The 20,259-nt window shown below is 44.0% G+C and overlaps 1 protein-coding gene across 1 annotated transcript; it reads left to right on the top strand.

The window, feature by feature from the left end:
* The first annotated feature begins 822 nt into the window (after positions 1 to 822).
* Positions 823 to 7,790, top strand: TIRAP (TIR domain containing adaptor protein). The gene is made up of 3 exons (XM_061549823.1): positions 823 to 1,949; positions 3,551 to 3,743; positions 5,100 to 7,790. The coding sequence occupies exons 1-3, from the start codon at positions 1,654 to 1,656 to the stop codon at positions 5,526 to 5,528; spliced, it is 918 nt and encodes a 305-aa protein (XP_061405807.1). The 5' UTR covers positions 823 to 1,653; the 3' UTR covers positions 5,529 to 7,790.
* Positions 7,791 to 20,259: the final 12,469 nt, after the last annotated feature.

The raw sequence follows: 20,259 nt of genomic DNA, 5'->3' as shown, positions 1-20,259 counted from the left end.
GTTGTCAGGTAAACAGAACATGCCAATTCGTCACTAGTACAGCACAATGATGTGTTGGAGAGCTAAGCCACAACATTTACAATCTGAGTACGACGTTTCGCCAGTAATTGATGAAGCTAGTTGTAATTATGCATATTGGTCGCGAAAGCCTACTCGTTAAACTGATCATAATCATGCCATCATCATTGCCTTTTTTTTCATCACACAACAGTCCAAACTCCTATAGCCTCATGAATTTTAACCTTAGCTCTGAAAATAACCCTACATAACTCACGTAATTTCCAACCCATTTCATAAGCATAAACCCTAATCACATTTCAGAAAACTCTCAGGTTCTACGCCAAACACTAGAAATCAGCTCAGGGTTTACTTAGTCTTAAATCTAATCTACACCCATAACCCATACCCTGTGACGTTAAGTTGCACTGGAATGCATTACATTGTGAGCTGATGTCCATGTTAATAGAACAGACTAAATATCCAAAGCCAATACCATCAATGTTTTCAATGAAAATCCTACACAATATGGCACTATGTACAGTATAAATCCATATTGGCAGCTTCAATGTAATATGCAAAACTTTTAACCCACCCCACTTTCAGTGTGCTTTTTTTTGTTAATCTACAAATGCCATCAACTCCTTGCAGGAATATGGCAGAAATCTATTTACAATTTGGCACAGGTAGGTGACCTTTGAAACGAAACGTGTGACGTCGAGTGGGATGTTTACCCGTGGTGATGAAGGGGGCGTGTGACGTCAGAGCTCACACAAAAAGGTGAGGTGCCTGATACTTTCAGAATACAGCACTTCCTCGGCGTTGTGCTGCTTCTGCTCGTTAGCAACGCAACTACCTTTACGCGCAGATAGAACAACGTGACGGGCGGTACTTGGACATTAAATTAACTCGTTGAATAGTATTTGTCAATGATGCAACTCTTTCAGTTGGCAGTGGACTGCAATAGGTAGGCGCTCACATGAGGTGCTGGATTGTTCTTGTTTTATTGTTAACAACTGCGATGTACCGTGAGTAAAGTATTCTACCGCTTTATTTTTTAAAGTCGTTTTCTGCATTGATCGATGTTGACTCAAAACAATCTAATGAATCGATAGGTTTGATTTGTAAACGAGTATTTCAAGTATAACACCGTACATTTAAATCTAAATTGATGACCTAACTACATCAGGACAGGTATAAAATACTGAAATGAAAACATACAAATACGACAATAACTAATAAGAAAAAACATCCAAGCATTTTAGCCATTGAGATAAATACTTTGACAGTATTTAAATAAAATATACAAACTACTGACAAAACAGAAGTAATACTTGAATTAGTAAGTATTGTACCTTTTTGTTATTAATTCATTCTATCGGAATTCGTAACTGATGAGACATCGATACGAATAAAATTGTATATCGCATCTGAGAACGCTGTACAACACACAAGAGCAAAACAAAATAATACACCCATCTAAATACGTACAAAATAGTAACCAATGATTCGCAGAGAAAATGACGAGTGCTTAACGTAGCAAGCCTTTTACGGTACCTCGCAAAGTCTCAGCTAAAAATCACCATCCACGTGAATACATCAGTCAACAACAGCAACAGGTGGACACAACGACCAATACGCACTGCTCAAGACAAGATGACGGAGCGACCATACGACGCATACCTATGCTGCAGCAGAGAGGACGACGAATGGGCCGAGCGAGTGACTCAGTACATGGAGGCGGCCCCAAACAACTTGCGCGTGTGCCTGAGCAGTCGCGACTTCGTCCCGGGCATGGCCATCGTTGACAACGTCTGCAACGCGGTGCAAAGCTCCCACCTGATCCTGCTGGTCCTCTCGCTCGGGTTCCTGGAGAGCGGCTGGTGCGATCTGGAGACCATCTTGGCGCTCACCAACTCGGCGCAAGCCACGTGCGTGCTGGAGAGGAACAGGTGAGAACGGGGTGGATCGGAGTGACGTGCGTCGGTGGAGGGGTGGGAGGGCAAGTGGACGCAGGGGATGGATTGACGTGGACCTGGGGAATGGGGGAACCGGATGGACGTGTGGATGAAGTTACATGGACCTAGATAAAGGAGGGAGCCGGATAGACGTGTGGATGGAGTTATGTGAACTTGGAGAATGGGGGGAGCCAAGTAGACTTGTCGATGGAGTGACGTGGACCTGGGGAATGGGGGGAGCCGGATAGACTTGTCGATGGAGTTACGTGAACTTTGAGAATGGGGGGAACCAGATGGACATGTGGATGGAGTGACGTGGACCTGGGGAATGGGGGGAGCCGGATAGACTTGTCGATGGAGTTACGTGGACCTGGATAATGGGGGGAGCCGGGTAGACGTGTAGATGGAGTGACATGGACCTGGGGAATGGGGGGAGCCGGGTAGACGTGTAGATGGAGTGACGTGGACCTGGGGAATGGGGGAAGCCAGGTAGACGTGTGGATGGAGTGACGTGGACCTGGGGAATGGAGTAAGCCAGGTAGACGTGTAGATGGAGTGACGTGGACCTGGGGAATGTGGGGAGCCGGATAGACGTGTCGATGGAGTGACGTGGACCTTGAGAATGGGGGAAGCCAGGTAGATATGTGGATGGAGTTACGTGGACCTGGAGAATGGGGGGAGCCGGATAGACGTGTGGATGGAGTGATGTGTGGATGTTGAGAGGTGGGAGGGCAGGTGGACAAGGTGAGGCGGTAGATGGACCATGTGGATTGTAGTGGAAATGGGAGAACGAGGAAACTCCCACGAGGCAACGGTTGACTGGGACTTCACCAGATGCTGGAGCGGGGAGTGTGTGTGTGTGGAGGGCAGTAGAGTGAGATGAGATGTAGGCAGAGGCATATCCATGGATAATGTTGAAGACAATGAATGCTATTTTGCAATTGATCTGGGATTCAATTGGGATCCAGTAGAGCAATCACAGTACTGAGGTGCTGCGGTCTTGTTTACTGGTGCGGGTGAGAAGTCTCGGGGCGATATTTTGAATCACCTGGAAATTGGAGACGAGAGATTTGAGGAGGTGCACACTGAAACTGAAGTCTTTACTGCCAATGGCATTTTTTTGCCAATATATGGAACAAATGCAAGATAAGACAGTGTCAGGACAGGATATTAGAGTGGACAGTGAGGTTGTGTTCATGTCATCAGAATATAAATCATGTATGAACATGTGAACAAGGTGAGATGCACGGATGAACTAACCAGTGAGAGAGTGACATGTGAACATGAAATGTTTATCACATGACAGTAAAGTATTTTATTTATGTATTCTGAAAGCTGGAATTTAGACAAATTGCAGAATTAAATGTAATGTAACATTTGTTTGCGATGCCATTGTTGACTGGGCTGAGACCAGCAACTCCTTAACACACCACCTGAGAACCCGGTTTGAAATCAAAGGCCAAAGAACCAACGCCTGACTGAACTCAGGCTCTCGACAGGGCCAGCTGAGCGTTTTGACATCTGAACCATCCGTCCGCCTCCCGTCATGAAGTTGAGTCGGTAACCGAGTGGCCGCACGTGTGCGCGACACACAGGCGCGTCGTTCCCGTGCTCCTCGAGCCGTGCAACGTCCCCGAGCGGCTGGGCTTCCTCACGAGGCTCGATGCTCGCGAGCCCGACTTCCTGGCTCGCCTCGTGGCGCTGGTGCAGCGGCGTGTGCCATTGATGGACGCGGACTGCAGGAGGCCCAGCCTGGAGCCCGCTCCCACGTCCGTGCCGGAGGCCCGGGTAAAATGTGCACCTGGCATTTGCATGGGGAGTGGATTCTCTACGTCGTGTTTGTCTCAAACGTGGAGGGTCATCGCATCCGGGGTTGCAGAGCCCTGCTGATGGTCAATTCCTGGATGGTGTCTAAGTAATCTAAGCAAAAGCTCAGAGCTACCAAATATCTCATGGGATCCCGGATTTATGCCGTATTGGCTTGAACTCAGATTTTGGTTATGTCGTAATTCTAAAAGCACTGCTAAAATATGGTTTTAATTGGTCTACTGCCATAATTGTTTCACACAACAGTGATACAATTGAGTTATGCAGCTTGTCCAGCAAATAATCTATGTTTTTATGTAATGCATCCACAAATAATATCTGTTTATGGCCCCGATGGGATGACACCACCTCTGCTGGGAGTGTTCTCACTATAGAGTGCAAAACCTTTTACTTACCGAGGGCCAAATATGAGTGTTTTAAAAATACATTTGTGGGGCTACTCATTAACAAACACCTCAGTCATTTCCGGTACTGCAAGAAAGAAGTGTCCTACAGTGGCACTAAAATCATAAATTAAGTGTTGCCGATTAGTGTGGCTACGATGCAAGCAGTGACTGATTGTTAAACGTCAATTGCGGGCCATTTTGCAGTGGTAGGCCCTCATGTAGCCACAGACCTCGTGAAATTCCAGTTGCGGCTGTATTCTCCAACGACTCCGCATCAGTCCTGATGTTATTTCACTCTCACGAAAAAACTATTCTCACGAGCGATGATCTCACCTGACAATAGTTTCATCGGTGGTGGGCTCAGTAAGCAATGGTCACACGAGGAATGTCTCATTGAGAAGAAATATGTGTCCGACATTATCTCATTGGCCAGTGGCGCATTTCTGTGGGTAATCAAACACTTTGTCGGCAAGGTGTGGCTCACCTTGTAGACTCGAAAAACTCCCACATCGTCCAAGCTCTGATCCGACCAGATTACAGTACAGTAAGTAAAAATGTGTTCATAAATTCACCTGTGTGTACATTTCAGTTTCATCATATCATAAGCTTGTAAGGAGACTCCTGTTTCTTCACACGTTTTAAAAAGCAACTGACCTAGAATTTTATTGGATACAGTATTTTTACAGGTTGTCTTATTAGGGTTGTTCTCAACATGCATTGTATCATCATGGTTGTTTCTTTATATGGATGGTCTCATCATGAAAGCACTCGAAGACCATTGTCATGTATATACATTCAGCGACATACCATACACCTCCGATTAGCACGGTTGGCTACACATGGTGCGAAAGATGTCCAACATGCACTGGATACGTATTGTGCAATTCCAACTCCTGCCTAAGGCCTTTGCCTCGATATTTTCTCAACACAGGTGCAGGAGCAGGACTACTTCGACGTACAGAACCACCACAGTGATGTAAAAGAAGAGACCGAGTTGCAGTCTTGCCAGAACTGCCAGGAGTGGCAGCTGAAATGCAACGCTCTGGAAAATGAGATCGCCAAGCTGGAAGCTAAAAACGGGCGACTTGTCCTGCAGAACCTGCCGCCAAGTCCAATCTCGGGAGTTCACAGCGAACAACCTCTGCCACTGGTGTCTTTTAATCAGGCCTCGGTGAAGTTGTTGTCAGTGGCAGCTGCGATGGGGATGGTGCCCTCAATTGTGTCATCCGGTCGATTCAGTTTTCTGACATGGATGTGTTCAGGAGAGTCGTTGTGTCTGATGTCACAGGGGATCTTGCTCAGCACAAGACTGTTGACTCGTGTCATGTGCAAAACGCAGCCAGGTCTGGTTTTTGAGTGACACAAAAATGACTGTTTTGATGACCTCCGGTATAAATAATAATAAGTGCATATTTCTAAATAAATATTCAGATTTTGACCTTGACGGTAACGATGGGGTGTTTTGTAAACTTGAGCCATTTCATCGCTGTAATTTCATTACAAGAACACAAATTATACTTATTTTCCAGTGGCATTTGAGCCAAGCGAGCGAGGGGCGCTCACGGTCGTGAGTGGGTTTACACTGGATATTTGTCGCGCCGAAACAAAACCACACTACGCTCGCCTCACAAGACTCATGAATATGGCTTTGGGCCAAGTAGGGCCAGTGGTGGAGGCAAATAACATCATGTTACAGTACAGTACATCTCTAACACAGCACGACGGCATGGGTCTTATTCTGCAGTGGAAATGCAACCTGGCCCGGCTCAGCACGGTCCCAGCATGGCACTGTTGGGTAGTAGAAAATAGGTATTATTACCTCCACGACAAGTAACTGAATAAAAAACGATTTAAGCATTTGTTTGAACCAGGTAAGGCTCACCAAGCTATATATAAGAACTCTGTCTTGACAGACCTGTTCTCCACCTGAGGACGGCTGCTTGCATTGTGGCCGAAACGTCGTGAGAATTATTTTATTATGTTTTATTTTTATTATTTTATTATTTCCATTCTACGTGACTTTACCGTAAGAGCCAAGAAGAATGATATTTATTTTGAATCAATAAGTCAGTGTCTCTCTGCTCAAAAACAATCATTGAGGCAACGTTCACCTCCGCTGATGCCCACTCCACATTACAATCGCGCTGCCCAGTCTCAGTAAAGGGCAATCACTACTGGCTTCTGACAAAGTGGTACGGCATTTTATTGACCCTGTAGGTCCGGAGTCAAACCCCAAACCAGGTTTTGCACTCATCAACTTCTAGAGCATATTCTTTGGCTCTTTCGGTAAAGTCACGTAGATAGGTTCAAAGAAAAGAACAAAAAAACTACGACGTTTCGATCGCAACACAAGCGTTCGTCACCAGGAAGAGGGGGTTAGATTTTCTAAAGGTAAACTGTTACTGGTAGCAACGAAGTGAACCAGCCTACAAGAGATTATATCGTCCGTCCGTCCGTGTAGCAACATCGCCCCCTACTGCAAACACTTGGCAGGACCCTACAAAAACCTTTAGACTCAGTGACGCTTTCCTGGCTAAACAAGTGTAATAATACATTATGTTTATATTCTTTGGTTATTCGTTCCTGCCAGCCCACCCCGCAGGGACCTGTTTATAAAGGTTTGAAATGGGCGTCGCCCAAATGTCAGCAGCCAATGTTAGTGAGAGTGGTGGGCAGCGACCGTGACGGTGGTGGGTTTCCCAGCCCCTTGATTGGTGAGACATCCACTGTAGGTATGTGTTTGAGGCCACATGAGTCGTGTGTGTGTGTGATTCAGGGAGTGAGACGCGAACGTGTATCTGTCAATCCATACGGGCCATCAATCCACGCTCTTTCGTTCTTTCGGTAAAGTCACGTGGGTCGAAATAGAATAAAACAAATCACGACGTTTCGATCGCAACAGAAGCAATCTTCATCAGGTGGAACAACAAAGTACGACTTTGCCTCATAACAACAATAAAATGCTGAAGTGTTCAGCATCTTAGCATTTCAGCATTTTATTGCTGTGGTTGTTCCACCTGATGAAGGTTGCTTGTGTTGCGATCGAAACGTCGTGATTTGTTTCATTTCTACCCACGTGACTTTAGCGAAAGAACCGAAGAGTAAGGGTCACCACGATTCTTGGTCCAGGGAAATTGAGCTTTTGGGTCCGTACGGCGTACAGCCGTCTCGAGACGGGCAAACACATGTTTTTGTCTATTTGTTTGTAGTTTCTACCTTGTGATGGGACTTTGTAGGATAAACGTTGAGATTTACAAGGGCACGGAGTGACCGATAGGGTCTAAATTGGTGTGTAATAAGCTAGGGCACTGATGAGGGGTTGACGGGGATGCGAGCGAATATGCGTGGAACGATCCATTGATGCCTGGAGTGTTTTATATTTGTACGTTTTTATCAAAATGATGTTATATAATGGCTCGGTTGCGTTCTGTTAACTTGTTTTCTACCCTGTATACTGTATCTTGTTTTAATAAATAATATAAAACAGAATCGATTCGTAAATAAAAGTACGACCTTGCCTCGTAACAACGCTTACAACAAATAGCCCCCGACTTTCGGGAATGTTTTATGTTCTAATCTTTGTACTTTGCGTCCACTAAGAATAAAGAACGCTTACAAGTTACAACATCCAAGTGTAGTTCACCCGATATAAACCTACCTTGAATGTCTTCGGATCGCTACAAATCTACAACTTAAAAATGTACGCTACGCACAGCAATTTGCAAATGTAATGTGAATTTATGTTTACACCATAAGGTGTATAGTGTCAGTGTTAGCCAATAGGAAAGGGCAGACATTGAAATCGTTAATGCATGGTGCATATTCATTATTTAAATGCCCAATACGAGTTACGAGGAGAGGTCTTGGAGAGCATTCAGGAATAAATGCAGACACTTTGCACGTGGGACAGTTTTGGTGCAGAGATCTGAAACACAGCATTGCTTTCGATATCAGCCACACTGCGAGATGAGACGCTTACCATGCAGCCACCACCATCCCTCAGCTCTGCGATGCTACAAATTCAATTCGCCTCTGCATATCACGCTGATATCACCGCTTTATCTACGTGGTGATGGCGTTTTTTCTCATTCAGCCGCAATTCCATCACCTTTCTTGAGCGTCCATCAGCCGTCATCCCATTTAGCGATTTATCCTGCCGAAGACAAATTCACTTGTTTCCCCAACATTATACTCTTTGGTTATTTCGGTAAAGTCACGTAGGTATCAAATAAAATATCACAATTTTATTTTATTTTATACCTACGTGACTTTACCGAAAGAACCAAAGAGTATGGTTTCATGCAGTCACGAAAGCTTCAAATCAACGTCAACATTATGTTTATGAGTTGCGTTTCTACCCTAACCCAAGGGCTCTTCTTCCTGTAGTTCGGTGTAATCTCATGCACGCACCTCTCTGTGCTGCCCAAAGAGCCCATCTGGTGGTGTATGAGAAGAATAGGTCTTCCTGGGGTATATATCCGGCTGATCCAGGATATGTATGAAGGAGGGCAAATGCACGTGCAAACCGGCTGTGGGGTGTTGGAGAGCTTTCAAGTCAAAGCGGTATTGAAGCAAGGTTCTTCTTAAGCCCATTCCTGTTCATCCTGGTGATGGACACTCACGAAAGATATTCAGAGGGAGCCCCCTGGTGGGTGCTTTTTGCAGACGACATTGTGCTATACCAGGGGTCGGCAACCAAAATAACAAGAGCCATTTCTTTCCAATTCGGTACAAAATTCAGTATTTCAAGAGCCGCAATGCATCTGAGTACATACTGTACTCACGTACATATTGTCAAGAAGCAGCCCGTAAAGAGCCGCATGCGGCTCCGGAGCCGTAGGTTGCCGACCCCTGTGCTATACGGTGAAAGCAGAGGGGTAGTGGAAGATGAGTTGAAGATCTGGGTGCAAAATATTGAAGGGAATAGGTTGAGGATCAGTCGGACAAAGACGGAGTACATGATTGCAAATTTCTGTGGAAATAATGCAGGCGCGTCGCAAATTGGAAGTGACCAATTAATGAAGACGAACGAGTTTAAGTACCTGGGTGCAACGATGTGGTGCTGAAGGATCACTGGAAGGAGAGACGAGAACAAGAACAAGGGCTGGATGGCTGAAATGGCGAGAGATGACCGGTGTGGTGTGCGATAAGAGGGTCCCAGTTATGTTGAAGGGAAAAGTGTGTAGTGTATAGTGTAGTGTGAAGGGAAAAGTGTGTAGTGTATAGTGTAGTGTATAGCACAAGACGGTGGTGGGGCCGGTGCTGTTGTATGGGGCCGATTACTGGGGCACAAGAAAGAGGGAGGACCAAGCTATGGCAGTCGCAGAGATGAGGATGTTGCGGTGGACGTTGGGTTTAACAAGGAAGGACAGATTTCGATTTAAAGCTTTCGTGACTGCAGGGATTCATCTTCTTGGTTCTTTCGGTAAAGTCACGTAGAAGGGAAATAATAAAATTATAAAAATAAAACATAATAAAATGTTACAATAAAATACAATAGCATTTTATTCTGTTTTATTTTTATTATTTTATTATTTCCCTTCTACGTGACTTTACCGAAAGAACCAAGAAGAAGGAAGGACAGGGTGAGAAATGAAGACGCGAGAGGAAGACTCAGGGTGGTAGAGATCACAGAGAAGACGAGAGAGAGAGAAAAGGTTCCGGCGTGGTTCGGTGATGCAGAGAAACAACAGGAAAATAACGTTGGTCAGAAGGTTTAAGTAATGTAAGTGAAAGGAAAGAGATCACGAGAAAGGCAGAAGAAGAGGTGGGGCGATGTGGTGCGATCGGTAACGGTGGGCCGAGAAGCAGAAAGAGAGATGGCACAGCACAGGGTAGCAACGGATCCCACATGAGTCGGACAAACGCGTGGAAGAAGAAGACCTCTCCGTGTTTTCGTGCACACTTTTATCCCAATTTTGTTCAACATCTTCAAATCTTCTTACATGTTCCGACATGTGACATCGGTGAAGGGTGATGGAAAAATCCGTCACTAACTCTGAGAGCAATAGTTGACCTCACCGAAAAACTTATATTTCTAAATCCTGCAGTGCCAGTGAAATTCAGGCCTCCTAGTTTATTTATTTTGCCAAGATGTAATCCCTTATCAATTCACATCACGCATCACTTATTTATGATCACTTTGAAAATAACTTTCTTTACAAGTGGTTCTTTAAGGTGGAAACATGCGGGAAGTAATGGGAGCTAACTCAAGTGAGTCGATTCGAATTACTTTGGATTCGGGATGGTGCCGTGATGCAATAGTTAGCGCAATGGATTTGCAATAATCCAGTTCGATTCCATATCTCGGTACGGCAGTTGAAACAACGGTGGAAGTTTCTTAATCTCCCACCAGAAATCGAATAACCACATCCGTCCACCCAGCAGAGTATATGGGTACACCGAAGGTGATTGGCAGGTTGTGTGTGGTGGGGTAAAGTGTGGGTACTCCTATCTCTTCCAATACGTCTGCTCAGAGTGGAGGAATAGGCCAAATGCCCTCCAGAGCTGCCTCTAGTGGAGGCCCTTCTGCCAGCAGTGGCGTGATCGAGCATTTGCAGGGCTGTGCCTCTATGGGTTTTACTGCATGCAGTAATTTTAGCTGTGACGGTCCCACCTGATGAAGGAGACTTGTGTTGCCTCCGAAACGTCGTGATTTATTATTTTATTTTATTCCCATTATTACTTTTATTAACTTTTAATTTTATGTTTTACCTACGTGACTTCATCGAAAAAACCTAAGAGTATTTATGTGTTTTATCTTTGCTTTGGAATGCTGTGGATTTTTTTCCAGATTTCCCCGGATATTTCTCTGTTTTTCAGATTACTCAGAATCACATTGCTTTCTAACGTTTTGTAAACAAATGTAATCAATTGGTACGATGAAACGAAGTAACAATTTGAAGAATATAATCATTGGAAAATGTACAGTCCTTTAACCTGTCACTTAGATCAGACCAATAACTTTTTGATCATCCCTGAAATGTACAGCAGAGGGTGCTGTTGTATAACTTTGCGGACATTGCGTTTTCAGTTTTGCCCCACGTGCTGGAAGCTTCTTCTTGTTCCTCAATATTTCAGCTTCTTAAATTACATTCGGTAGCTGAATATAGTTCCTGAAGCTCACATCACGTGGAACGAAACGTCGGACATTATTACGGAAGAGATTGTGTACAACTGCGAAAACCTACGCAAGTAGCGTTACTCAAATCTGTGATTGACAAGAAAATCCAATCTTAATAGAATACTGGTGCAGGCTGGAAAATCACACGTTTCAAACAAGGAGCATAAAATGTGTAAAAGCACACAGCCTCTGCGCATATGCAAAACGTCATTAGCAATTACTTAAGAAGTGCATCGTAGTCTTTTTCACCATCAAATTAATTTGGAGCAAATGTGGCCGACTGACAGCAGTAGCAGTGATGCAGTGATAGACAACTGTGGACCGGTTGTTGTACTTCTTAGGCCCCATCAGCATAGTTCCGTATGGTCAACAATGCTCACTAACTGCTGCAAAGTCTTCCTCTGCAAACCATACATGTGGAGTCCCCAGTTCCACGCCACAGGACTCATTGGCTCGTGGCCCACGCCAACAATTAATCAAATGACGAGTCAAACCAACGAGAAGAGATTGATAGTGAAGTATACGTAAATAAAGACATTATTGGCACTGGTGGGACGGAATCGTGGACGGCTGTGGACAAAACCCTCATTGACTGGAAGCCCGGAGCTTCTCTCTCCCACGACCACTGTAGACTTCGCTCCACCACGCCCAAACGCCGCGTGGGAGATGGCGCGTTCACGCTCCACAAAAGGACAATCGAAGAATCGCCAAACTGCTGTGACTGTGGTGGTGGTGGTAGTGAAGTCCGAGCCATCAAACGGAGCGTAAACGAATGCCCCATCCACGGACATCCTGCTGGTGTTGCTGCAATTCACACAGCGACTCCTTGGATTAGTTAAAACGAACTTAACATTCAACTATGACACGTTACAAAAACTGATGCTTTCCCCTCCTGTCATACCGAAATGAGAAGAAACGCAGGAGGCGTTTAACAAAAATGTCTCTCCTGTTCTCATGTGTGCCGCTGGACGGGCGGTGATGGGCATGGATTGGTGACGTCAACGACATCGTCAGCTGTGTTGCCCTGGGGGCGGCTTGTATGAGGTTTCCTGCCTTCTGGAGGCAGGATGTGAGCGCAGCCGCCATTTATCAAAGGGGTCTGAGTAAAATCGATGACAAAAAAAAATTCAATGACAATTTTGGTGGTTAATTGGCTCATTGTCCCAGCTCGACTTCCAGGCTGCATGGGACATTGTAGAATATCTTGCGAGGGTACAATCTTCCTGCAACTGCGAAGCACACTGGTAGCAGTGGCATGATCGAGCATTTGCAGGGCTGTGCCTTTATGTGTTTTAGCTTTGCTTTGGAATGTTGTGTTTTTTTTTTAATCCTTTATATTAAGTTCGCTTGCTTGCTTGCTTGCGTGCTTGCTTGCTTACGACCGTGCAAATCTTTCGGTCGTTTTTTTTAACCCACTTCCCGTGATCCAATCGAGCTGACATTTTGCACACAGACTCGTTGTGCGAGACAATTAATGTTCGTGAATTTTTTTTCTCCAAAATTTTACACTTTTTAGGGAAAACAAATTAAATATTTAATTACCAATTGCTTAATACTGGCAGACAATCATCTGACCCATAGGTGGCAGCCATCTCAAGCCAGAGGACGAGAAGACTCTAGCCGCCACGCATATAAAGGATTTATAGTGAAAAACTTTGTTTTTACGGGTTTACTTTTCCAGATTTCCCCGGATATTTGAGTCACTACCTATGAGATCTTCACTCAAAACTGCTCTAGAGGAGTTGTACACCCCTTGCTGCCAGTGCTATTCAGTGGACTAAAATAAAATGTTTCGCTCCGGATGATCGCTGCAAAGTATGACCTGTGTTTTGATTTAGTGTGCTGATCTTAAAGGTGCATTGAAAAATTATAATACTCCCATTGATGCTCCTGCTGTTGTGGAGTCACTCATGCAGCCAGCTATGGCTGCAGGGTTTTGGTAGTACATGTTGTTTATGTCATTTATTGTGAAAATTCCGTCACAGTTCCAATGATCACTGTTTCATTGCTTTCATGGCTTTATTTTGGTGATTTTTTTTCTTGTTGTTGTTTGCAACAACAACAATATATTCACTTTAAGATGTGTTTTTGTTCATGTTTTTGTTTTTTGTTTGTTGAGGTTGCACCCGATTCAAGAGCCGAATGGCTCACAGGGCTATACCTAATAAATGAACTTGAACTTGAACAAAACAAGGCAAGCAGCTGATAACACTGGTCAACAACAAAAACACTTTTTTTTCTGGCCTGGACTATTGCAGCTATTTTAGACTAATTTCAGGGTGCTGATTCCAAATCTTATCTCAGATTTGCTCTATCACATCTTATTTTATGCTATCGGTATACCCCATTTTCATTGATATTACCCGAAATTAACTCTGTCACTTATGATTGCAAGTTGTTGGTGCTGTATTTTTAGGATAGTTTGTTTATAATATAATTTTATGTAGATATCCACATTTATTTAATATTTTTCTTCTGCAGTTTTTATTGAAAATTCAATATTTGATATCTCAAAAACCTGATGTGATGGACAAAAACTGATGCCAGATTTGGAATCAGCACCCCAAAATTACCTTAAAACCGTTGGAATACCTTATGCCAGAAAAAGTGTGTTGACCACTGTAATACAGTCAGTCGAATAATCCTTCAAAAGCTATCAAGAACAATTGGGCACTCACCGATGACTGGGCAGAAGACCATCACAATTCATCAGTCTGGAGAACCTGGTTTGATCGCTGGTGGCTGCCCAGATTTATTTAAACGCAGGATCTGAGGCACGCTGGCTTGGCATTACGTGGCATGGGCTATTGGTAATCATGAGACGTTCAAGCACCTCTTTGACTGTGACATGGTCTTTAGCGTCCACGTCACAGCACGTGGTGACCCATTTTAAATACCCGCAGGAATCCGAATCGACAGACTGGAACCAACATCGGTCAGCAGACTTGACAGTAAAATATAACCTGAGGAACTCAACACCGGTGTTCTTGATGTGATGAGATACAGGTTAAAGCAGGTGGTGTGAGTGGATCACGTAGAGATGGGAAGCTGTTGTTTAGCGAGGTCCATAGTGATCGTGGGAGAGAGAAGCCCTCTGCTTCCACAGTCAGGTCCTCTGGACATATGTAAAAATGAGCTTTATAGATAATCGGATTCCTCCATACTCTTTGGTTTTTTCGGTAAAGTCACGTAGGTAAAAAATAAAATAAAAGAAGGACGCTTGTGTTGCGCCCGAAACGTCGTGATTTATATTAGTTGTTTTCATTAATTTTATTTTATTTTTTACCTACGTGACTTCACCGAAAAAACCAAAGAGTATGAATCCTTGCAGTCACGAACGCTTCAAATTCTAGAACGGATTCCTCCAGTATAAATACATATTTTGATTCTGAGGTTGTTTTAATTTGCCACTTCCATAGTCACCCACGATTCCATCCGGTGAGTGTCGATGTCTTTATTTTTGACTACTGCACTATTAATCTTCTGATTGATTGTTCTTTTTATTTTATTGGGAACCTGAGATGGGAAGCTGTGGGCAGGTTTCACCAACCCATGCCCGAAGCAAAACACTTCATCGTTATTTCCTGTACGCTCTGGTTTTTAGAAACGAATTTGGATGAAACGAACATAACTCTTTTAATCTCGGCACATACTTGGTACAATTTCCAATAGTGATGCTTTAGCTTGAATGACAACATATCCTACATATCAAAGTGCTATACTGTACTGTGTTTCAACCGTTATAAAGCGGCACATTATTTATGAAAGTCCAAGGCTGCAGCCCCTGAAGACACAGAGTTAATCTACCATTGCCTATGGGTAACACCCATCCGGGCAGTATGGCAAGTAGGTTTGCGATATGTGTGGGTGTCTGCGTGTAAAGATTCGAGTGTTTTCATATGCGTGGGTTTTAGTTTTATTTGAACACTCCAGTTTCCTCCCACACGCAACAAGGATATTCAAAACAAAGGGATAGGCTAAACACGCCGAACCAGGACGTTCCTGAAAACAAATATTGAGTCTCAGTGATGCTTTATCTCAGTGCAAGTTACAGGCCTTTGTCAATGCATTGATGGTATCCCTGTGCCGGTTTGGTCAAGTAGGTTTTTGACTATACTTCACCAAATTTCGATTTTAAGCTTTCGTGACTGCAGGGATTCATCTTCTTGGTTCTTTCGGTGAAGTCACGTAGAAGGGAAATAATAAAATAAAAAAACATAATAAAATAATTCTCACGACGTTTCGGGCACAACGCAAGCAGTCGTCCTCAGCACTTTCATCAGTGCAGATTGGTAAAGGTGGGACCCAGAACCCAGCTCAGGTATATGTCCCCAGTAAATAATTCAACATACTGTATTAGAGTCGTTCTGTATTACAGGTGTGAAATAATACTTCAAAAGAGTAGAGCTATCTATGAACTCTAGTGTTGCAAAAGGCTATTAAAGGCACGGGGTAATGTATGTGTCAATGGTTACATCAGAGGACTGGACTTTATTAAGCGACTAGAACACACAACTCTGGCCTTTGAACACATGGAGGATGTTAGGATTTCACGGCAGATTAGGGTATGTGTAAAATAATAGGTGCTGCCCTTTTAGACTTGCGAATTCCTGAATACACCATCGCGCGGTTATACATGAAATCAGGAGGTAACGGAGCAGTCCTGCAAATACGTGTGAACACTAACAGCTTCGATTTAAAGCTTTCATGACTGCAGGGATTCATCTTCTTGGTTCTTTCGGTAAAGTCACGTAGAAGAGAAATAATACAATAATAAAAATAAAACATAATAAAATAATTCTCATGACGTTTCGGCCACAACGCAAGCAGCCGATCTCAGGTGAAGAACAGGTCTGTCGCTGTCTTTCCGACAGACGTGGTCTTCACCTGAGGACGGCTGCTTGCGTTGTGGCCGAAACGTCGTGATAATTATTTTATTATGTTTTATTTTTATTATTTTATTATTTCCCTTCTACGTGACTTTACCGAAAGAACCAAGAAGACTAACAGCTTCGTGCAGTGGAAGGGGGACCACGAGAGGGAGCCTTAGAGAGCTGCCCTGGAGGATATTTTGGCCTGCGGGTCCACGCTGGCCAATCGTCTTGGATGAGGTGGGAGTCATCACACTTCACCTGACCACACCCGACCTGCCGTTCGAGTAACTGTGGTGTACACTCACGTAGGTAAAAAATTAAATTAAAATTAATAAAAATAAAAACAATAAAATCACGACGTTTCGGAGGCAACACAAGCTTCCGTCTTCAGGTGAAACTGTCACATATATTTTGCTGTGACAGTTTAACCTGAAGACGGAAGCTTGTGTTGACTCCGAAACGTCGTGATTTTATTGTTTTTATTTTTATTAATTTTAATTTTTACCTACGTGACTTTACCGAAAGAACTAAGAGTATGTGGTGTACACATTTATGCCGCTGGGCGGGCAGAGGCGGGAGTGGGGGGGAGGGCGAGGATTTAATAAACCTGCTCATTGTGCCACACCGAGAGGTTGAACCGGCGAACTCTGGATCGCAATTCAAGCTTGCTGAACGTTACGCAGCTGCAGAGTCCCGTGATCGAGTGGAGGATGATGCGATGGGTTGGTATGCGTAGGATGGACGAGGGTACGCATCTGAGACAGGAACTGCAGTGGCACCCAGAGATCAAACAACCGAGAGGAAGACCTGAAGCCAGATGGAGGGACACTTTCAGAACAGACCTTCGAGGTCAGGTGTCAACGCTGCAACAGCTACAGGTTCTAGCAGGAGGAAGGAAGCGGACATTGAGGTAGGGTGGCAACATCATTGTCCACGGGTACCTCTTGACCTTGACCAGCAGTTACCTTTAATACTTTAAGCTCCACCGCTTTTCACGAAAAATAGTTTTAAAAAAAATGTATTGATCATGTGGCCCCGTGTACACTATATTGATTCTCAGAGCCTCCGCCGAACATATGGGTGGTTGGTGGTGGGGGGGGTCCAGAAAAATCCCACCGCGCAAAAAATCGAACGTTACTTACGAAGCGTTTATTCTGTGCCGCAAGGGTCGGTGGATGGAAATTTCCATGCGGGAGAGATTGGGGGGGGGGGGGGGGTGCCCTCGTGTTTTGGTCGAGTGCCCACATAGCCTCACCTCAAGGTCTCACAATATTATCTTCCAACGGCTTCTCTTGAAGTGCTCACGGTCAAATGCACCGCAACCGCATTCTGTTGCAATTACAGAATTAGTCACTTTTTCATCTCTTGATCGCAATGAGGCTGCGACGCTACGCCAAGCGTAGAGCAGCGCTTAACCTTAACGGCCTCAGCCGAATGTTGACCATGAGCTGATAACCCTGACTCCTATCAACCGAGCGCCCCGATATAATTTCAATCGATAAATCATCTCTGCTCATCTAACACAACCTCGTTGCCAAAGTGACGTTGAGTGCGAGTCGTCATGAGCCTATTCGCCGAGTCTAAGCATAACCTGAAAATCAACTCTATACAAATGTAAAAATGTAATGACAACCCCGATTTTATTTGTACACTTTTAACAAGAATTCAAACCATATCCGGTCACGTGGTGCCATAGAAAGATCGTGAGTTCAAATACCAGCCGAGGGCCGACTCGGTCCCTCATCTCTACCGAGTAAGGGGCCGTCCATAAATGACGTCACGCGATTTTGGACTATTTTTGACCTCCCCCCCCCCTTCTTCACACGGCGTCACAAAACATTAGACCCCCCCCCCTAAAATATGACGTCACAAAGCTCTGCCCCCCCCCCAAATAAAACATGCTTCATATCGCTTTAAACTATTGTCATTGTAGTGCGTATTTAATGTGCCGCTGCACTCTGATGTTGCAGGTGAAAACATTTATTACAAGTATATTTAATTAAGTAGAACGTGTTGTCTATGTCTATATTTATTTAAAGTTGCGCATCTTGATGTGATGTCACATTTCTCAACCCCCCTCCCCTCGTCACACATGGTCACAAATGTCTGACCTCCCCCCCCCCCCTAGGTGCGTGACGTCATTTATGGACGGCCCCTAAGTGAGCAAGCAGTACGTGACCAGTGCTTTTCCTGTGAAATCACTGGCTCTCGTCATAGGAATGTGGAATTCGTACCACTGGTTCAGGACCACTAATTTTAAATGAGCAAGATGAGTGTGGATGGGATAAAGCGTGCGTGCTCCCACCTCTTCCAAAACGTTCCGGTCAGCGTGGAAAAGTAGGCCAAATACACTCCAGAGGAGCTCTCCAGAACTCCCATAATGTGGTGGCTTTTCCAACAGCAGCGGCACCTGGGGAGGAATTTACAGGCCTGCACCTTGACCAACTCGACTGTTCACTGAACAAACACTCCACACCAGGGCATCCCCACAACATCACCTCGAACACGAACCCCTAATTACAAAACCTAACGAGCAAATAACTTGACTCTGGTCTTGCCCCTGATCCAACACAGCAGCAGCGTGCATGTCAAAATTAATATCTCCTAACTGAACGGAATGGGCGCAATGCCATTAACAGGAGAGTCCCTGCGTCTAAATAATTAATCTTAATCTTTTTTTATGCTGATACCAAATTGTACGTCAATTCTTCTGTTGGCACTCACGTTATGAGATGAAAAAAAAACATCCATTCACAACTCTCAGAGAAGAGTGCAACTCCATGTGATAGCGGATAGCCAGCAGAAGCAGATTGTCATTTTTTAAATCCTTTATATTAAGTTCGCTTGCTTGCTTGCGTGCTTGCTTGCTTACGACCGTGCAAATCTTTCGGTCGTTTTTTAACCCACTTCCCGTGATCCAATCGAGCTGACATTTTGCACACAGACTTGTTGTGCGTGACAATTAATTTTCGTGAAAAAAATTCCAAAATTTTCCACTTTTTAGGAAAATGTTTTTTTCATATTTAATTTAAAATACCAATGTGATAAAAATGAAACTCTTACTCAAGAAAAACAGAAATGAATAATAAAATAAAACAGATGCCACACATATAAAGGATTTATAGTGAAAAACTTTGTTTTTACGGGTTAATTTTTAATTGTAAAATCGCTTCAAGTACCCTTTTTTATCCACACACCTTTCCACATTGCTCTGCTATAAGTGAAATGTGCATCGCATGGCATTCAACCCGATATATATTTTTTTATCTCACAGCTGGAATTTAGCCAAATTGAATAAAAATTATCACATTTATTTTTAATGTAAAGCTTTCGTGACTGCAGGGATTCATAATAATAGAAAACAATACAATTCTCACTAATTGTATTGTTTTATACTGTGTTTTATTTCATTATTTCCCTTCTACGTGACTTTACCGAAATAACCAATAATATGAATCACATTTACTGTCATGGTTTTTTTCTTGGCTGTTGTTGTACTGTTATTGTTGGCCGGGCCTGAGACCATCGTCAACTCGATTAACTTGACATGAGCCCCACTTAATCACGGACGGCTAAAAACCCGGATTCAAATCAAAGAACTCAGCCGTGCCGGCTCCGTGCCACGTGACCCCCGGGCCGTCTGGCCTCCTCTTACTGACGTCGAGCAGTGCATGAGACCCAACTGCTGCCCTTGTGGTCAGCATCGTCTGAACAAAGGCCCCGATTTTACTTTTATTAATTTAATTTTTTACCTACGTGACTTTACCGAAAAAAACCTAAGAATATGAATCCTTGCAATCACGAAAGCTTCAAATCTAGAATTAAAGGCCCCGATCCCATGTTCTCTCATTTACCCCACCCCCTCAGCTGCTCTTTATCCAGGAGTGGCCTCCAATATCTTTGATTGCAAATGTGATTCGTGCCTTTTTAACCTTTACCCGTGTAATCGATAGTTCAATGTGAATAATGCGCCAATTTATCGACGGACTGTTGTGTTGTATTGCTGTGGTCCGGGACTGCCTTCCCAATGCCGTACAGGTAATGCGAGATGTTTGACCATACTTCCCCACCCTGGTCAGCGTCGATGAGTGAAG

The sequence above is a fragment of the Lethenteron reissneri genome, chromosome 11 (assembly GCF_015708825.2).
Source record: "Lethenteron reissneri isolate LAM-NWPU_2019-01 chromosome 11, ASM1570882v1, whole genome shotgun sequence".
NCBI classification, from domain to species: Eukaryota; Metazoa; Chordata; class Hyperoartia; order Petromyzontiformes; family Petromyzontidae; genus Lethenteron; species Lethenteron reissneri.
This window is presented reverse-complemented; position numbering and strand designations above follow the sequence as displayed.

Coding starts and splice junctions, on each gene's coding strand:
- TIRAP (XM_061549823.1), top strand. CDS start 1,654: ATGACGGAGCGACCATACGACGCATACCTATGCTGCAGCAGAGAGGAC. Junction 1,950..3,550: donor TGCGTGCTGGAGAGGAACAG/GTGAGAACGGGG, acceptor CGCGACACACAG/GCGCGTCGTTCCCGTGCTCC. Junction 3,744..5,099: donor CGTCCGTGCCGGAGGCCCGG/GTAAAATGTGCA, acceptor TTCTCAACACAG/GTGCAGGAGCAGGACTACTT.